This window comes from Cucurbita pepo, chromosome 5 (genome assembly GCF_057944985.1).
Source record: "Cucurbita pepo subsp. pepo isolate OVF chromosome 5, ASM5794498v1, whole genome shotgun sequence".
In the NCBI taxonomy this organism is placed as follows: domain Eukaryota; kingdom Viridiplantae; phylum Streptophyta; class Magnoliopsida; order Cucurbitales; family Cucurbitaceae; genus Cucurbita; species Cucurbita pepo.
The window spans coordinates 2,465,028-2,484,249 of NC_141802.1; the positions used below are offsets into that span (position 1 = coordinate 2,465,028).

General features: G+C 39.4%; 2 protein-coding genes and 1 non-coding gene across 3 annotated transcripts; 1 reads left to right on the plus strand and 2 right to left on the minus strand.

The window, feature by feature from the left end:
- The first annotated feature begins 687 nt into the window (after window positions 1-687).
- On the plus strand, window positions 688-7,169 carry LOC111794697 (protein FAF-like, chloroplastic). Its single transcript, XM_087123827.1, has 3 exons — window positions 688-1,944; window positions 3,084-3,108; window positions 6,702-7,169. Exons 1-3 carry the CDS (start codon window positions 805-807, stop codon window positions 6,845-6,847), a joined length of 1,311 nt encoding a protein of 436 aa, XP_086979953.1. The 5' UTR covers window positions 688-804; the 3' UTR covers window positions 6,848-7,169.
- Window positions 5,786-5,925, minus strand: LOC147792606 (small nucleolar RNA Z247). The gene has a single exon (XR_015421260.1). It is a non-coding gene; the product is annotated as a small nucleolar RNA Z247 (small nucleolar RNA).
- Window positions 7,170-7,884: 715 nt separating the features above from the next.
- LOC111795200 (serine/threonine-protein phosphatase BSL3) lies at window positions 7,885-18,428 on the minus strand. Its single transcript, XM_023677490.2, has 21 exons — window positions 17,496-18,428; window positions 16,231-16,291; window positions 16,070-16,148; window positions 15,891-15,970; window positions 15,719-15,813; window positions 15,502-15,601; window positions 14,947-15,016; window positions 13,891-13,992; window positions 13,726-13,807; window positions 12,572-12,751; window positions 11,550-11,817; window positions 11,213-11,450; window positions 10,932-11,102; window positions 10,108-10,346; window positions 9,920-10,004; window positions 9,730-9,828; window positions 9,448-9,647; window positions 9,232-9,307; window positions 8,838-8,973; window positions 8,620-8,759; window positions 7,885-8,522 (listed from the first exon to the last, which is right to left on the minus strand). The coding sequence occupies exons 1-21, from the start codon at window positions 17,923-17,925 to the stop codon at window positions 8,439-8,441; spliced, it is 3,015 nt and encodes a 1,004-aa protein (XP_023533258.2). The 5' UTR covers window positions 17,926-18,428; the 3' UTR covers window positions 7,885-8,438.
- Between the last annotated feature and the right edge of the window lie 794 nt (window positions 18,429-19,222).

Genomic DNA, 19,222 nt, shown 5'->3' on the forward strand with positions numbered 1-19,222 from the left:
CTAAATTTTTTAATATTATTTTCGAAGGTTAAATATAAACCACGAATTATTTAATTAAATTCAAAGTTTAGGGTTTATAATTTAGAGGAGCTAATTATCGGTTTTTTTTTTTTTCTTTTTTTAGTTTTTTTTTCGAGAAAAATATTGCCATAAATTTTATGCTAAAAGACAAAGGGTAGATTGGTAATTTCACAACTGAGCTGGAACAATATTGACCATTTTAATTGTAATATTAAAATTATTATTATTATTATTAGACGGCTATACGCGTCCGTTAAATAATTATTGATGTCCAATAAAATATTATTCACATTTTAAATAATATTTATAAAAATAAATTACACAAAAATGGTAATATATATATATATATATATATAATATTCTTTTAATCTATATAGTTTTAGTTTTTAATTAAATAATTAAATTAAACCTTTTAATTAATTGAATTAGCTTGTATTTCTTTTCGAGATGTGTCGGTTCGTTAACTCCCGTGGAACTATGGTGTAGAAGAATTTTAAGGTTATCGAGTCAATTTTGAGTTCTAGTACTCGTCTGGTGGGGCAGCTAATCAACATCTAAATTAAGGGATCGGTGATCATAAGAATTGAAATTAAAGATGTCTATTTAATCTGTAATGGCGGGACCAAGTCGGGACCCACGAGCACCGAGGATGCTGGAAGTCATTTTTTTCCCCTACAAATACCCTCTTCCCCGTCCTCTACTCTTTGCTAAGCCTCCTCTGCTTCAGCCTTCATTTTTTTGTTTTATTTATCGTCTCATCTTCTTCTTCCTCTGTTTCGAACAATGGCGGACTCTGTTCCATTGATGAACTCCTTCAACCATTGCAAGTCCTTTCAGAAACAGGGCATCCTTACCATTCTCCCCTCCCATAATACTCAGTTACCCATTGACCCACCTCCTTCCCTGAGGAGAACTCTCTCCGCCGACATGTCTTCTGCTAAGTGGATCACTCGCCATGGATCTCCGGCGATCAGCAAAACTGCCTCTTTTCAAGCTTTGTCGGCTGCTCATTCCTCTTCTTTTGAACAGAGAGTTGGGTTTTCGTGTTCTGTTCCACAAGATTATAAGAACAACGTGGAGTCTCGAAAACAAGAGGATTTGGATTCTTGGAGGTCGATTCTGTTTCAGAAGTCTGTTTCTGATGCTCCTAAATCCCCTGTTCTTCCTTATGTTCATCCTCTTGTTAAGAAATCAACTAACTCTCTTGGTGAAAATAGTCTTTTAATTTGTACTGAGAGTCTCGGGTCTGAGTCTGGCTCCGATGGGTTTTCGTCGTACTCGTCGTCGGAGGCTGGAGATTTTGACGGCGAGATGATGAAAACAGAGTACCCATTTCAATGGAAGCCGGTTAAATTTGGCCGGAAGAAAACGCCGCCGAGGTCTTTTCCTCCGATGATTTCTTCTCTCACTTCCTCTGACGGCGGCTCTGTTTCCATTCAGTCCCGCCGGGAAAATGGTCGGTTAATTCTCGACGCCTGCTCTGTTCCGTCTCAGAAAAACTTCCGAGCAGAACGCCGGGATGGGCGTCTGATTCTCTCTTTTGTTACTACTCCGGCGAAATTAAACGTTCAAGAGGAAGAAGACGAGTTTGAAGAATTAATTGCTGGGGATTTTGAGGAAGTGAAAGAATCGGAAGACGAGGAGAACGATTTGGAAGCCGAGGAATTGGAAATTCCGATGGAGAAGACTCCGATACTGTCGAGCTCTGTTATGAACTTCCACCGATTAGCAATGATGATGAAGAAACCTAATGGGTTGATCAATCGGAATCCGGCGTGGCCGGAGGAAAAAGATGCTCCACTGTCACAGTCACTCCCAACGCGTCCTCCGTCGCTTGCGGCGGCTTCTCTGAATCCATACGAGTACTACTGGCAATCAAAACCCACCGAAATTAAAAACCCAATTGGCCGACAAGAAAATCAGGTGATAGATGTTAGATTGAATGGCACGATGACCCATGGGTCACGACCTCATGTATTTATAGATGCGTATAATGAAGATTACATTCCAAATCTATGATTTGGTAACAAACCATAAAATCATAGATTTGGTAACAAACCATAAAATCATAGATTTGGTAACAAACCCTTCAAATCATAAACTAGTAAATCTTAGACTATTTTAGTATATAGAGTTATGATCTATTTTAGGTTTAACACCCCCCCTCAATCTGGACGATGTACTACTAAGTTCAGATTGCGCCTAAAATAGCTAAAAGAAGGAGCTGGCAGTGGCTTTGTCATGATATCGGCGAGCTGATCCTTGGAAGATATGAGTCGAACATCAAGCTGACGAGTCGATACTCGTTCACGAACGAAGTGATAATCAACCTCAACATGCTTCGTCCGTCGATGAAAGATTGGATTGGCGGATAGGTAGGTGGCACCAATGTTGTCACACCATAGGCTAGGCGCTCGCGCTTGCGAGATCCCGAGCTCACGCAAGAGAACTTGGATCCAAATTAATTCGGCAGTGGCATCAGCAACCGCCTTATATTCGGCTTCCGTACTAGAACGAGAAACTGTCGATTGTTTCCTCGAACTCCAAGAGATAAGATTGCCACCAAAGAAGATCACATAGCCTCCAGTGCTTCGACGATCATCAGGATTCCCAGCCCAATCAGCATCTGAAAAGGCACTCAACAAATCAGTGCTGGACTTTGTAAGACACAAACCCATATCAATAGTGTCATGTAGATAACGGAGAATTCGTTTGACTGCCGCCCAATGTATAGAAGTCGGAGAGGACATGAACTGACACACTCTGTTGACACAGAAGGATATATCAGGACGTGTCAGAGACAAATATTGGAGAGCACCAACGACACTTCGATAGCGAGTAGTATCCTCAGGTGAGAGCTTTTCACCACCATTCAATAACAACTTCTCACTGGGAAGCATAGGTGTGGGCACACCTTTGGAGGTGAGCATATTGGTTCTGGCTAATAAATCTCGAATGTATTTATGTTGTGTCAGAATAAGTCCACTAGAAGTATGGCGGACCTCAATCCCAAGAAAATAACTCAAAATACCAAGATCCTTGACGGCAAAATCATCCTGAAGCTGTGTAAGAAGTTTCTCAGTAGCCGTAGAAGATGAGCTGATGATAATAATATCATCAACGTAGATGAGAATATACATCTGAATGCCCGTTTTGTTAAAAATAAAAAGAGAGACATCAGCCTTTGAAGGTGTAAAATCCAGCTGTAATAGTTTGGAGCTAAGGCGAGAAAACCAGGCACGCGGAGCTTGTTTAAGGCCATAAAGCGACTTATCCAGCTTGCAGAGATAACCAGGGTGTTGAGAATCCACAAATCCAGGGGGCTGCTTCATATAAACATCTTCATTAAGAAGGCCATGAAGAAAAGCATTTTGAATATCAATCTGCCGAATAGCCCAACCACGAGAAATAGCAAGAGATAATAAGAGCCGAATGGTAGTGGGCTTAACAACTGGACTAAAGGTATCATCATAATCGACGCCATACTGCTGTTTAAAACCTTTAGCAACCAGGCGTGCTTTGTAGCGATCAATAGAGCCATCTGGCTTTTGTTTGAGTTTGAAAACCCATTTGCAATCAATAACGTTAAGACCAGCACGAGGAGGAACTAAGTGCCATGTCTTATTTTTTTGAAGTGCCTGAAATTCATCATTCATTGCCTGACGCCAGAGGGGATGCTCCATAGCAGTAATATGTGAAGTAGGTTCAGAGGCAGAAGACCGAGCTACAAGATATGTTACTGTTCCATCTGTACGCACCTTGGGTTTCTTGATATTGTGCTTCAATCGAGTACCATACGGATGAGTAGTAGGTGCAGAATCCACATTTGAGGGGACGGCCGTATCAGCCGTTGCGAGGGGAGCAACCGATGCTACAGCAGTTGGTTGACCAACGGCCGAGGATTCGACCGGGCATTGCGCAATATCATCTGCTGGCGGAGAAGCCGATGCCTCAATCATTGGCGGAACAACCAACGCCGATTCGAATGGCAGCGACGCGGAGGATTGTTGCGGCAATTCCGAAGCTGATGTAGACACCAAATTTTCTGCATCCAAAGAGTTAGTAGGCCCAGACATATGCATGTGATCATTCTCCAAATTAGTACTGCTATTACCCAAATGCAAGGTGCACAAATCAGGGGCATTATGCGTCGACTGCATGATTGGGGAAGAATTAGGTGAGGCTCTCTTGAATGGAAAAACATTTTCATCAAATATGACATCTCTAGACATATAGACACGACCAGAATCGGTGTCAAGACACTTATACCCTTTATGTGAAGAACTGTAGCCTAGAAAGACACATTCCTTTGATCGAAAAGAGAGCTTTTGTTTGTTATAAGGACGAAGATGAGGCCAACAAGCACACCCAAAAATTTTTAATAAGGAGTAATTTGGTGGGGTATGAAAAAGAAGCTCTAAGGGGCATTTTTTATCGATGACACGAGTAGGAAGACGATTGATGAGATATGTGGCTGTAAGAAACGCGTCGTCCCAAAATTTAATAGGTACATGAGCATGAGCTAGAAGGGCTAGGCCAGTTTCAACAATATGACGATGCTTGCGTTCAGCAGACCCATTTTGTTGATGTGTGTGAGGGCACGAAACACGATGACCAATTCCAAGGGAACGAAAAAATGTGTTGTGAATTTTCTGATATTCCCCACCCCAATCAGATTGAACCCACTTGATTTTAGTATCTAGGAGGCGCTCAACATGAGCTTGGAATTGCAAAAATATACGAGGAGCTTCTGTACGATCATGCATCAAATAGATCCACGAAAATTTACTGAAATCATCAATGAAACTAATATAATATTTAAAACCCCCAACAGATGGAGGTGCAGGGCCCCAAACATCCGAAAAAATAAGTTCCAAAGGTGACGAAGACCTATGGGAAAAAACTAGTATATGGTAATCGATGACTCTTTGCTAACTGACACGCATTACAAACTGACAAAGATGACTCACTAGCACACGAAATATTATTTAGACGCAAAATGGATTTTATTACTTGAGATGAAGGATGTCCAAGACGAGCATGCCATTGGGCGTGAGTAGTAGATCTGCTCACCAAGGCGTGCTTGAGATTATCGACATCGGATGGCTTAATAGGATAAAGACCAGATTCACACCTCCCATTTAGGAGACTTTTCCTCGACTGTCGATCCTTTATAGAAAAATGCCAAGGATGGAATTCAAAAAATACGTCATTATCACGAGAAAATTTATGAACAGAAAGAAGATGTTTGGAAATTTCAGGCACATGCAAAATATTACGCAACGCAAGAGGACGAGTAGCAGTATTAATTAGAGAATGACCAGTATGCAAAACACGCAAACCTGCTCCATTGCCGACTTGAACTTGTTCACCTCCATGATAACGTTCACGCACAGCGAGACGATCCAGGTCACTGGTGATATGGTCCGTAGCGCCTGTGTCGCTGTACCAATTTGGGTCAATCTTGTAAGAGGAAGTAGCCGCCAGTGCCGTAGGAGGAGCAGAAGAAGGTTCATCTTGATAGGACTCATCCATCCTATGCCAGCAGCGGATAGCAGTATGCCCCACTTTGCCGCAGATCTGGCAGGAAGGACGAGCAGAAGGGCCACGACGATCACCAGCAGGACGAGAGGGTGCATAACCTTGAGAACGACCACGACCGCGATCCCTACGCCCACGATTCTTCTGCTGACCACCACGACTAGCATAATTGGCAGAAGATCCAAGATTTAACTGAAGTTCAGCCTGGTGTTGTAGTTGGCGAGCTTCATACGTCATTAGATGTGCAAACACATCATCAAGGGTGAGGGCTTCACTCTTGGTAGTCATTGAGGTGACGAAGGGATCATAGTCAGGGCCAAGACCAGCGAGAAGATACGCGATCACATCATCATCCTGCAAGGCAGAGCCGGCGGCGGCCAGCTCGGTGGCTAGCCCTTTGATCTTGCAAAAATAATTTGCAGCAGATTGATCTCGTTTCTTGGACGTGGCAAGCTCAACACGAATCTGAGTAGTGCGAGCACGAGTTGACGATGAAAACATCCGCTGCAGGGTATCCCACGCCTCCTTGGACGTAGTAGCGGCAACCACATCATGAAGAATCTCCTCAGACATGGAGGAGAGAAGGCCGCTAAGGACTTGTTGATCCTGATCATACCACTGATTATAGGCCGGATTAGAGACCAGCTCAGCACCAGCAGCAGTTGAGGAAGGGATCAGCTTGGCAGGTGCAACATTGGTGCCATCGAGGTAGCCCATAAGCTTCGTACTCCGTAGGTAGGGGAGGAGCTGGGCACGCCATATGATGAAGTTGTTTTTGGTTAGACGAATTGTGACAACATGGTGTAGAGGGATTGGATATTGTTTAAGGCCAAAAGTCGCCATGGTAGTTGAGACGGTGTTGGAGATGGTGGATGGAGAGGAGGAAGAAGACATGGCGAGGAGTTTAAAAAATAAACCTTGGCTCTGATACCATGTTAGATTGAATGGCACGATGACCTATATGGGTCACGACCTCATGTATTTATAGATGCGTATAATGAAGATTACATTCCAAATCTATGATTTGGTAACAAACCATAAAATCATAGATTTGGTAACAAACCCTTCAAATCATAAACTAGTAAATCTTAGACTATTTTAGTATATACAGTTATGATCTATTTTAGGTTTAACAATAGACAATGAAACAGCGAATGAGAAACAGCAAATTAAGGTTGTGAGAGGGAACAGAGGAGAGTGTTTGGTTCCATTATCGAATTGCTGTAAAGTGCCAAGAAGGTCTCTTGTTCTTCTCCGGGAGCACTGCTGCATTGCCACCACTTGATCCACCGCCGCCGCCGCCGCCGCCGCAAATCTCCATACAAATTTATTTTGAATTGTTAAATCTCAGGCACCCAATAAGGAATAAGAGAGAGGGCCATCGAAGAAGACGATGGAAAATGAACTAAAATTAGGAATTCTAGAATTAAAAAAAATCAAAGGAGACTGATGTTGACCCATACATTTTCATGGGTTTTTTTGTCTTCTTTTAATAATTGATATAAATATTTTTTGGCCAATGGGGTTTGAATATGCGTCCAGTCTGTACGAATTGGTCTTCCATTTTTGCAACATCATAATCCAACACTCATTTGGAGTTTTTTTTTTTTTTTTTTTTTTTTTTTTTTTTTTTTTTTGCATTTATGGTGTTCATAGTTCATATATTTTTATTTTTATTAGCGATATCACGACGTCAATGTTGAAAAAACGAGAGAATATGGTAAATAGAGAGTTGAAGTTTAATTATGAATTTTCATAGCAAATAAAGCTTTGTTCATCGAGTCACAATAAGATTGTATCACTTGAATTAGCAATCTGTATGACTGTAATGACTTGAACGGATCGCTAGTAAATATTGTCTTCTTTGAGCTTTCACTTTCAAGAAGGGAAAAACGTGTTTCCTAGGAGGAGGTTTCCACACCTTTATAAAAACGCGTATGCTAGGAAGAGGTTTCCACACTCTTATAAAGAATGTTTTGTTCTTCCGAGCCCAACGTTCTCGCTGACACTCGATCCCTTCTCCAATTGATATGGGTCCCCTAATCCACCCTCATCTGATCTCAGCGTCCTTGTTGATACACTGTCACCCCATTTGGGACTTAGCCTCCTCGTTGTCACATCGCCCAATATCTGGCTCACAAATATTCTCCTTATGGACTTTCCCTTTCAAATTTTCCCTCAAGCTTTTTAAAATGCGTCTGAGAAGTTTTCACACTCTCATTAAAATGTTTCGATCTCCATCTGGGATCTCGCAATAACCCTTTTATAATATAATATATAAAATATAAAACGATACCTTTCACCTACGACTATTTTATAACATGATTTAATAAAATGTATAAATTGGGAGAAAAATAGAGTATTAATTGAGAACAAAACTTCCCATCTCTTGACATGACAACTCCACACAATTACATTGTACAAAGAAACAAAACAACAACCTCTATGATACAAGCAAAACCACACCCCACCACCATATCTAAACTTAAAATCTGCCCTCTAAAAATGGGGGAAAATAATAGACACCATAAAAAAAATTGTAATATTACCATTGGTAAAACCTATTGGAGCAAAAAACCACCTGCTTGTGATCCGATATCGAACGGTACGTGATGCACTACGTCTTGTAGCGTATCAAGCATTTTGAACACTGCCACCAGAAACCTGGTTCTCCAACCTATACAATCAATTTCATGGCTTATTGAAGATGTGTGAATATTGGAACTCCAGCCTTTGTGTATCCATTAGAGCAACGAACACAAGCTCTGGTACTCCGAGATGGGGGCGTCTGTTCTATACATTACACCAGAACAGCCATAGTGGTAGCAGCATGAGGCAAGACTTGATATAAATTAAGAGACGTGTCAGGCGATGCTCTATATCCATGCAAGGGAACCCCGGTCGTTGGTTACTTGAGGGCGGCCTCGAGTTGGTGTTGGAGGTCTGTTGGCATTCAGCTCCTGATCTCACAGAATACCAATATAATGGAATCAATATTGACAATGTACACATATAGGAGAAGAAGAAAATCGTTATGAATGAACATATCAACAGCACCTGCATCCAAGTATCTTCTAAATGACGTTCTGGTGATGCCTCTGGGGAAGTCATTGCAGGTGGTAAAGGATGAATTAACTTCGGTACAACAACAAGATCTCGACCGAGAACTAAAATAGCTCCAGCGTTATTTGCAGTGCCTGTAAGCGTGAACCGAAATAGTATCAACAAAATGTCCACAGATCCAAGAAATAAGATGGGTAGAGCAAGAAGAATACCGCAGTAATTTGTAGCCGAGAAAAGTGTAATCAAATGCCCCTGAGCAAAACGTTCAAAACCGTCCATGACGCATTCGTGAGCACGAACTATCAGCTGAAGATCATTATTGTTGCAAAATTCCATGACACGATCAGGCTGCAGTAACAATTCCATGAGAGCATTTTACAGTAATGATCAATTCATCCGTTGTAGTTCAAAAGAGATTCAATCAACATTTGTTAACAGAATTCCAAACTAAAGTGAATAGATATGTAGTTAAATTAGACATTAAGAAACTACTTCAAGTGACCTTAAAGCTGCAAATTTTCAAAAATAAATAATTAGCCGATGTGCTAACAAGTCAAACGATGATCCAGATGAGTTTCCTCCATATTAAGAACATTTAACACTCACCCCAAAAGTGACTAAACCTGGGCCTCTAGCATTTGGCCGCAGTCCTTCCACACTGTCATTTTCTGTAGGGTCAGACCTGTAGATTGTCATATTAATACATGAAATGAGTATACTAGCGTGTCCAAAGAGTTAAACAGAACAGCATTCCAGAGATATATTAGATCACTACTCAGCTAGTCAAAAGAGTTGAAAACAACTGCTTAGACAAGCACTAACCACAACAAATCCATGAGGACAATTGAACCTGCTTCCATTGTAATTGGGCGTTGAATATTCTCAATCTGCTCCACATGATTTATGGACCGACCGATACCACCATGCATACAAATTATCTTCTTTTCAATTAAAGCTGCTAGAGGAAGCCAGTTAAATAACCGGTTAATCCGATGCCATGCCCAGATTCCATCCCTCTCTCCCTGTTCAGTAAGAATGAAATTAATCGATATAAACAGTTTATATAATGAAACATTAAAGCATGCGGGTGTACGACGATAGTACCATCCGCTCAATACACTCAATCCGGAAGCCAAAAAGAGCATTGATATCTGCAGCTTCATGGTTCCCACGTATCAAATGCACATTTTGCTGATACTCAACCTGCAGTAAAAGTGTATAAAAAATCAGTCTATCAAGGTACAGTATGTGACAGATTGGTATTTGACTAACATAAGTGACATCACTGGAGTACCTTTAAAGCAAGTAGGAGGGTAATAGTTTCAAGGCTGTGTTGACCTCTGTCAACATAATCTCCTAAGAAGAGATAATCGATATATCTGACAGTTGTTCATCAAAGATATCACGAAAATAGATTGAATAAAAGATTATTGAAGATTCAAATTTGTCTTTACAGAATATTCCAAACAATCCTTTACTTACGCAATATCCCCAGCAGTTGAAGGTGCACCATACTCATCAAAGAGGCGCATTAGGTCCCCAAATTGACCGTGTAGATCACCAAATATTTTTATAGGAGCCCTAAGCTGTAGAACGCTAGGTTCACTTGAAAATATTTTCTCAGCACTATCGCAAAGATCAGCTATTTCATTGCAGTCTAAGAAAAATTGCCGGCGGACAGGAGGTTTCCAACCACGAGGCTTTAGAAGGTGCTCTATCACCTGGAAAAAGATAAGAGAAGAAAGCAAGCTATATTAAACCAAGAAGATCATATTAGGTCAAAAATGCATAATGGAGCTCTAGCAATTAAGTGAAAGTATAATCTTCTTCAACTAAAGGCTAAAAACAGCTATAGGCCTTTCTTGTAAGGAGACGAGGGGTTGAGAGTGTGAACTTTTCTCCCCTTTTCTCATTGAGATTGTGGGATACATGTTGAGTGGATGGAGTAGGATGTTGGATAAAGGAGATTTCAAGTTGTAGGAGAGGCTACTTATACAATTTACAGATGACAATTCATTATTTTGTAAAGATCATAAGTGAGCGATTGATAACCTAATTTAAAATTATGAAAATTTTCTAAACTGCATCGAGTTGAAAGATAAATATATAGAATCAAGTGGCATCGCAAGTTCACATTTAAGAGCAAAATTCACCATAAGCTCATAGCAAAGCTCTTCTACAAGTTATAGCAAATATGCTTGGAAGATATTAAATGTTTCACTGTAGCTATAATGCACACTCAACACAGAATAATTCAGTAATAATTTCAACAGGACCTAAATTATAATGAACCAATGCTTGAATACCTTCTTGGGCACGCTGTTGATGGACATCTGACGATCTAATAGTTTCCTTGCTGCAGTTGCATTCTCAGGTGTGCCATAGCTTACTCTCCGACCTTCATTTTCAAACTGATCGATTGAAAGTTGCCTGACCATGCCACCTAGTGCTCCACCAGTCTCAGCAGCAACAACCACCTAATAACACAAGTGATAAAATATATAGCACAGCATCTTTAGCTCACTACCACTTATATATCAAAAAAGACCGTCTAATATCCAGAGTAGTAATTGTAGTATATACTAACAGCTCTATGATGCAACCTAACTCCAGCAGGAACAATGCTATTTGATCCAATAGAATCAGGCTTTATCAAGCTAGAAATCTGTTTCCCACTTGGAGTAGCCTCAGCCCCTCGATCCCTATCAGGAAGTTCAACTTCCCCATTGACTTGCCTTGCCTTAGCTGCAGCAAATGTAGCACTGATAGCCTCAGCTTCTGCTGCTGCTGCCTCAACCAAATATTCAACACCTTTACTCGTTTGCCTGTGCAGTATTATTGTACTTCCAGTTTCAGGATTCTGAGTAGAGACATTTCGATATAAATTTAGAATTGAGAATCTCATCTAGAGAAGATTTACTAACCGCTGGCCTTGGAGCATTGCATTTTCAGTACTTATATCAGTGTACATGTCACCATTTACAGGGGGAGCGACAGGATTTCCCAGCACCACTGAACCATCAGAAGTAGCTTCTGGCATCGTCTGTCTAGCTCTTTCATCAGTGAACCCATACCTGGATGGTAACTGCCCAGATGCAGCTGCTGCTGCTGCTGCCGCTGCCTGTGAAGCTGCGCTTGTTGTTTCAGCAGCAGCAAGATCTTCAGCAACTAGAAGGTCGTCTAATAATACTCCTGTGGGATATGTGAAAAATATTACATGCCATGCATTAAGAATTTTGAGGTACAGAACCTCTGTGAAATCTCATGAACAAAATACTATATCAGTGTTCCAGCCCTTCAGACATTCGGAATCTACTGCTTCTATGAACAAATCGTTAACATGACAAATATTAAAAAGTTATAACCTTTTATAGAATAACACTCATAACAGTTTTTGCATCCAAAGCTAGAATCTCATCGGTCATCTCAGTGTCGATGGATGTGCAATAAGTGAACTCATAATGATGCATGTTACCAGATTTTCTGAGTCGCTGAGATCATGTCGCCCATTGGACTCATACTAAACCTATTCTTGCCGCTATGATCATCATAATTACATTATAATCCACTTTTTGTGTCAGTAAATCCTAATGACAAAATGCTAATGACAAAATGCACAACTGGAAAAATAATCTAGCTTAGGTTTCCATAAACATAAATATGTGAAATATTGAAGTTCAGCTCAGGAGACTTCTACATTCCTGATAGCATGTTTTGCCTCACTGCAACACTATTTAGTTGCTTTTTATTTTAAATAGTAATCAGCAAACTGTAAGTATTATACTTCTTTATCAGAAGAAGAAGGGTGTGTAAAATTTTCATTTATTTCATATCTTCCCTGGCTACGCCATTCGTCTTTCTATGAAAACCCTTATATGTTATCAATTTGAAAAACAAGAAGAATATGCATATGCAAATGGATAAATAAAAAGCTCCTATAACTTACCACCGCGTAAACCACCATAAATGAAAATTAGGTCACCCACAGCAGCAGCTGCATGCCTGCAACGCCTAGTTAATTCTACAGAAGCATCACCACCTGCTGCGTCAGCACTATATCTCCCTGTCCTGGGAGAGGTAACAACAGATTTTATGTCACACCAAACACCTGCTGCAGTGTCCAATACTGTAAACAGAATAAAATGAGAACCTTGTAAGACTTCCGAAGGCAAGAGGTCCTAGGACTAAAAGACACACATAAATAATCATGTTAACATAGAGAAGGAAGCAACAACAGTATGCCATGAAGAAAGGCCTAAACAACTTCAAAAAAGAAAGAGAGAAAAAAAAAACCAATGCTAACACGATTTAAATATAATAGAAACTTCTTTTTTTAAGCCAACATAAACCAAATTCTATTAAGATCTGTGGAAATGGAAGGCATTTGAACACAATTAAGTCAAAGATAAACAAAAGAATGACCTAAGCAATGAAGAAACTCTCCATGGAACATCATCATTAACAGAATCAGTATCTTCTTGAACCTCCCATTGTCGGTAAAACATTTCATGGACCAAAGCTTACTTGGATACAACCACAATAGAAGAGCAAGAATTCTTGGGAGACAGACAGAAGAAACAGTAAAGTATTCAAAGATGCCCAGAGGGAGAATGTTCAATGTTTTGAAATGGTTGTCTATACTACTTCCATCTGGACTGCTAACGCACCTTCTTTGTAAATTAGCTTCAGGTTTATAAAAATAGAAGCTCTTTTAGTAATCTCTAGTACCCTTAAGGGCACCTCTTTTGCTTTTTTGGATGATGAAAAGTCTTGTCATTGTTCCAAAAAAAAAAAAAAAAAACAGAAGCCTCCGACAATCAATTTGTAATAACTTAGGTAAATTAGATATAAAAAACGAACAAAGACAACAGCAGTAACTGCAGCTCATTTTTAATCAAGTCCAAATTTGAAGTGACGATAACACAACCACTCATGATGCTTTAGCTTCTCAACTAGAGCCCAATGTCAAGTAGTCTTCCCAACCTAGGTAGATTAATAAAGGCCGCTATTCATGCTAACATATCTTGCAATGGTAACAACAACCTCACAGTATACTTGCGGAAAGGGAAAAATACCTCATACTTAATACTACTGATTTACCTGCCACACTTGATGAGTCTTCTACCATGCGCCCACCACCAAGGGCCCCTCCAGACACATGGAGTCGTGCATTGACAAATACCTAAATAAGAGGAAGAGCAGAAAGTGAATTGAAATAGAGAGAGAGAGAGAGCAAGATGGAAAATAATAAATGATTGAACGCACAGCAGCATGCTGATATCTAGGAGATGGCGAGACACCAGGAGCAATTGCCCATTCCCAACGACCATCTCTGTGTTTAGCAAGTCCATATGCACTTGCCAATGGCTGCAGGAACGGAGACCAGAAGTAAGATGAAAGTTACCCACATTCAATACAAGTTCAAAATATTTTAAGAATAAAATAGCTTTAGCTAAGGCAAAGACTTCTTTCCCCTTTTCTTTCTTTAGAGAATCAAATAAACAAATGTCTCATACGAATTCCTTGCAGTGATATGAGTCTTCCAAGTCAAATAAAATAAATCGAGGCATTCTATGTCAAAGAAAATGCAACTCTGAGGTTGTGCTGGTGAAATATTTTATCCATTTCTGATAGCATCTAGCTTGCAAGTCAAACCTCTTTCTATTATAACCATGAATATTTGTGTCAACTTGTGCATACCTCAACTAATTTTATAAACAACATAAATGTAAATCATAGATATTAATAAGTAAAAGAATTTGATAAGAGATTACTAATAAATATTTTTGGTAAGAAAGGAAAACCTTTTATGATTTTAGGATCTTGTGATTTATGCATATTGATTAATTACATTAGGATTCACATCATAATATCTTGGCACCTTTAGTAAATACTTATCTTTAATGTATTTTTACCAGAGTTCCGAGTAATTTGGGATTTTCTATCTATTGATAGGTGCCAATGCTCTTATCTATTTTACCCACTGACTATGCTCTCTTCTGTTCCATCTATTTTTAGGTTTATCTTCTCTTGACCCATCGTATAGCAGGAGTTACAACCTAAACAAACCATGATATCAACTAATAATATTAATTTCAACCACTCACCCACAAGGAAAAGTTATTGCAAATTCAACCACATGAATCAATATTCAACTTAAATCTACAACTCCGTTACCACAGAAGAAGAATAGCATGGTAACAAGTGCTAAGGATCTACTCAAGACAAGACCAAATTGAAACCAAGAATAGGGATCTTTGACGAACGGGATCCATTTAACAAAGTCAAGTGCCACGCAACAAAGATTTTTTTTTCACTCACCACACTATTAGCATCTCTCCCTCCACATAGCAGAAGAAGACCATCAGACCGCGCACTAGCAGTTGCATACCTAGTGATATCGGAAGTGTCAAATGAGGGCCAAAACTAATAATGTTCCAAAACAGCGAACTACAGTTCAGCAAGGAAATAACATGATCCAGAGAAGAAAATGATGTATCTTGTGAGATTTAATAAATTTTTTTAAAAAAATTTAGATTATTGATGAATTTAATAACATGAATGTCCACACATTCTCTGTCGATATAAAGGCAATTGCTTCAGAACAAAAAAAAATAATAATGAGGAAATACACAACCAAAGCATGATCATGGAAAACTTGGAAACATCAACTATCATCAAAGAGCCTTCATGCTTCCTAGCAAGAGGATATAAAATCGGATAATGATATATCAGAACATCATATACAATTACAAACACACATCACACTCCAATAAAAGGTTATCACGCGTGATAACATAAAGAAGTAGAAATGTTGGGAAAAGCACACAATGAAAGAAGACAGACCACAACAAAGCCAAGAGGAAGGGGATTTACATGCACGGAGGTGGACCCTCTCCTTCTGGTTCCAACTTGCGCCATTCATAAGGTTTAGCAGCAGTGTCCAGTGCCCACACATCAGCCAAAGGCCGCTTTCCTAAAACACAGACCAATGTGTCGTTGAAAATTAAAATAGTAATATATATATTCAGAAAAATCAACAATTGGTTGCGTTAAATGAATATACAAAAAGTTACAAAGAAGTACGGCTTACCATCATTACCACCAATTGCCATCAGGTACCTCTGCCCCACTAGAGCCATTACATGTCCATAGCGTGGTCCTGGACCAGGGCCTTGCACAACTACTCTATAGGAAAATAGTCATACAAGGCATGTCATATAAAAATATCTAAAATTAAATAAAGCACATCATCAAAGTCTAACCTATGCCATCGTGGGCGCTGCTGTGTAAGGTCAAGAACATGAAGATCCTCAGCAGACAAACCAGCTGGTCCAATTCCACCCTGCATCATAACAAAGTTAAGAAATACATAATGAAGAACTAACAGAACCATGACCACGTAAATTATGCAAAATTAAATCAGAAACTTCATAATGCTAACCTGAATGACTACCATAGTTCCCACAGCAGTAGCCACATGTGCAGCCCTTGGCGTAGGTGGTTCTCCAAGTGGAGTAATTCTACAAGATATTTGACAAGGAAAGTTTTGTTAAATGAAGATAAGGGAGATGGAAGGATCGAAAGGATGAAGTCTGGACTTACCTGGACCATTTATTAGTTAAAACATCGTAACAATGCACATCAGCGGTGGCTCCTGCAAGCCCTGCAACACAGGAAATACAAAATAAGCATAGTTCACAGCGTTAAACATAAGCAAATTTCTGGTTCAAAACCCATGTGCAGAGTTGTTATACATTTGACCCCATGAGATCCAACTGCAGCTTAAAGAACTGAAGTGGAATTAAAGCTGCCTGCTCTGCTAACATAATTTATTGACCAAAAAACAGTTTGAATATCTTGAGCTGTACCTAGTCAAACATTGAATTCTTTGGCAAGCAGATAGCATACTTGCGAGACAAATTAGTTTCACTAGATTAAAGTATTTATCAGAGATTTAGACAACAGAATATTGGCCATAAGTGAAAAGAAACAACTTAAGCGCAACATGAACTAGTGTGTGTTAAAGAAAAGTCACAGAATGGCAGCATTGATCAATTTTCCGAAATAAGGTGAGGCAGCATTAGGTTTTATCCACTCTATTTGATACCCTAAACACAGGGAAATTACATGGTACGCACAGCATTAAAAAGTGACAAGCTTTGCCTCTTATGTAAACTACAAACTTGCTGAAACATATCAGTTGCACAACCAAGTCCAATAAGATCCAAAAGAACCACCGAAGCATCACTAACTCACATGGAAACTTATATCCTTAATTATATCCATCCTTGTGAACAAGAAACTTAGCACACTAAACCAACAGGAATTAAAATTCAACAATTACTTGGACGATAACTTCCCCATTGGGTCACAATTTTTTTTTATTTCTTTTTTGTATTTTGAATAATCACAAAGAAATTTTACAAAAGATTAAATTACAGGAAGAATGGATCAGAAATTCAAACATAACCAGCAACCTCACGCCCTTAATAAAACAGAAGGGTTTAACTTCCCGATTAGATATGTTTGAAATGGGAATTAGATTGCAAATTGCCCATATGCCAATGCAGATTTGAATTTCAAGAAACCACATCATTTAAATTCCAGAAGAATGCAACTCCAGTACAGGTGTGCTTCAAACGATAGACTCCTTGCGATACACCAATACACTAAATCTGGTTGGGGGAATGGTGAAACTAGGGTTTTAACAGAACAATCAACAAGGCAGCAACCCCCACCAACGCTACCAGTAGCTAGGAGAAATTTGAGCTTAAAAGACTCAGTGATATAATACATACCGACAAAAACCACTTTCCGAACATAACTTCAACAATTGAAGAGTATAATTAAGAGGAAAGAAAACGTACGGATTCCCGCACTTCCAGCTGATGATGGAGTTCCTGAGGCAGCAGAGTTGCCCTCGAGCGCAGTGGCACCACCAAACAATATTAACCTCGGTCCAACGTATCCCGGAGTCCCCTCCTCGCCAACAGACCCCACAGCCGTCAAGGTGTGGCCGCACCGGGGCCCCGGCCCGTCTTCCTTCTTTTCAATTATCGCGTTCACTACTGAGTACATAGGCGCAAGCCTTGGCCCTACAACCGTGCTCTGCTGTATCTGCACGGCGGTCTGTTGCTGCTGAAGCGATGACATAGACTGCGGCGGAGTTCCACCGCCAGCTTGAGGTTGCTCCCTAAGCTGATCCCTATCCACTCCAGCAGCAGCAGAAACAGTGGTGTGATTCTGCCCCGCCGGATCGTGATCGGCCTCCGGAACCATCGACGAATCAACGTCCATTTATTCAGCACTTCAATTGAAAGATGAAACCAAAAACTTCAAGATCGGAGTTAAATTTCCGACGAATTACACTTCCAAACAGGCATTTCAATTCGCTACAGAAGTCCAATACCAGACTTTCAAAAGTAGTCCGCAACACAACAATACCCAAAACCCTAGCAGAGATTCTCGATTCCTCGATTCTAAAAATAACTAAAAAGAAATTCCGAACAAAAAATTCACCAGTAGAAAGAAAAACTTCCTTTACCCAAACCAAAAACAACAACTTTTAGCCTTCTTTCCCTCAAAAAAGAAAAGAAAAGTATGAACAGTTCGAGACAATCTTCAAAGCTCCCTTAACAATCAAACAAAGCTCGAGGAGGAAAAAAACAAACCAGAAATAAAACTCCGCCCTCTCTCTCTCTACAAAAAAATCCAATCTCTCTCTAACAATGTAAAGCGATTTACGCGAAATGATATCTGAACGTTTATCTGTCTCTCTCCGACGAGCTTTTCTTTTCCCTCTTTTGTTTCAGTCTTTGAAGTTTGACGGCCCGGTTAAGCGTGTACGGATAATGCACGCTGGACCGTTAGATCTAAGTTCTGGCGGCGCATTGTAGAACATTGACACCGGGTTTACCGGCATTACCGGGAATATAGGTTTACCTATAAACGGTGATTCCCGGTTTTTTTTTTTTTCCCTCTAAAAGTTGAAGGAAACGCGCGATGGCGCGTGGATTGTGCCGTCCGGGATCCGAGCCGGCGGTTCGGTTGATGGGTAGGGATAGATTCACCAATGAATAATAATAATAATAATACAATCATTAGTTCCGTACTAATACAATTTTTATTATTATTATTTCCAAATTTTTATCTCTCTTAAAATCTATTTTAAAGTTTAAATATTATTAATTTATTTTAGTATTTGAAATTTTAATTCTAATTAATTGATCAATAAATGTAGATTATGAGTTAAAGTTAGTATAATTATTATAACTTATTTTATTTAAAAAAGTTTTTAAAAAATAAAGAAAAATTGGCGCGTGATGTCATGGATTGGAACGTGAGAGTGACCCTTGTTTGTCTAACACGTGAGGTTAGAGCTGGCTTTTACAAGATATTATATATTTATATATAAATATTTATTTATTTTTTTAATATTAAGATATTTAAAAATTAAATGTATTATTATTATTTTTTTTTTCAAACGAGGCAGTTTGAAAATTAGTGATTGGTTGAAGAAGGGACCATTTTCCATGAAATTAATTTAAATTCCAAAACGCGAACAAAAAACCTAGATATTATTTTTCGTAAAATA

What these genes read in the sequence shown, in the direction of transcription:
- LOC111794697 (XM_087123827.1), top strand. Translation starts at nt 805, where the DNA reads ATGGCGGACTCTGTTCCATTGATGAACTCCTTCAACCATTGCAAGTCC. An exon ending in TTGGCCGACAAGAAAATCAG is followed by an intron (nt 1,945 to 3,083) that starts GTGATAGATGTT and finishes ATCATCCTGAAG; the next exon opens with CTGTGTAAGAAGTTTCTCAG. An exon ending in TAAGAAGTTTCTCAGTAGCC is followed by an intron (nt 3,109 to 6,701) that starts GTAGAAGATGAG and finishes GTTTAACAATAG; the next exon opens with ACAATGAAACAGCGAATGAG.
- LOC111795200 (XM_023677490.2), bottom strand. Translation starts at nt 17,925, where the DNA reads ATGGACGTTGATTCGTCGATGGTTCCGGAGGCCGATCACGATCCGGCG. An exon ending in GAACTATGGTAGTCATTCAG is followed by an intron (nt 15,971 to 16,069) that starts GTTAGCATTATG and finishes GTTATGATGCAG; the next exon opens with GGTGGAATTGGACCAGCTGG. An exon ending in TTGAGTGTATTGAGCGGATG is followed by an intron (nt 9,648 to 9,729) that starts GTACTATCGTCG and finishes CTTACTGAACAG; the next exon opens with GGAGAGAGGGATGGAATCTG.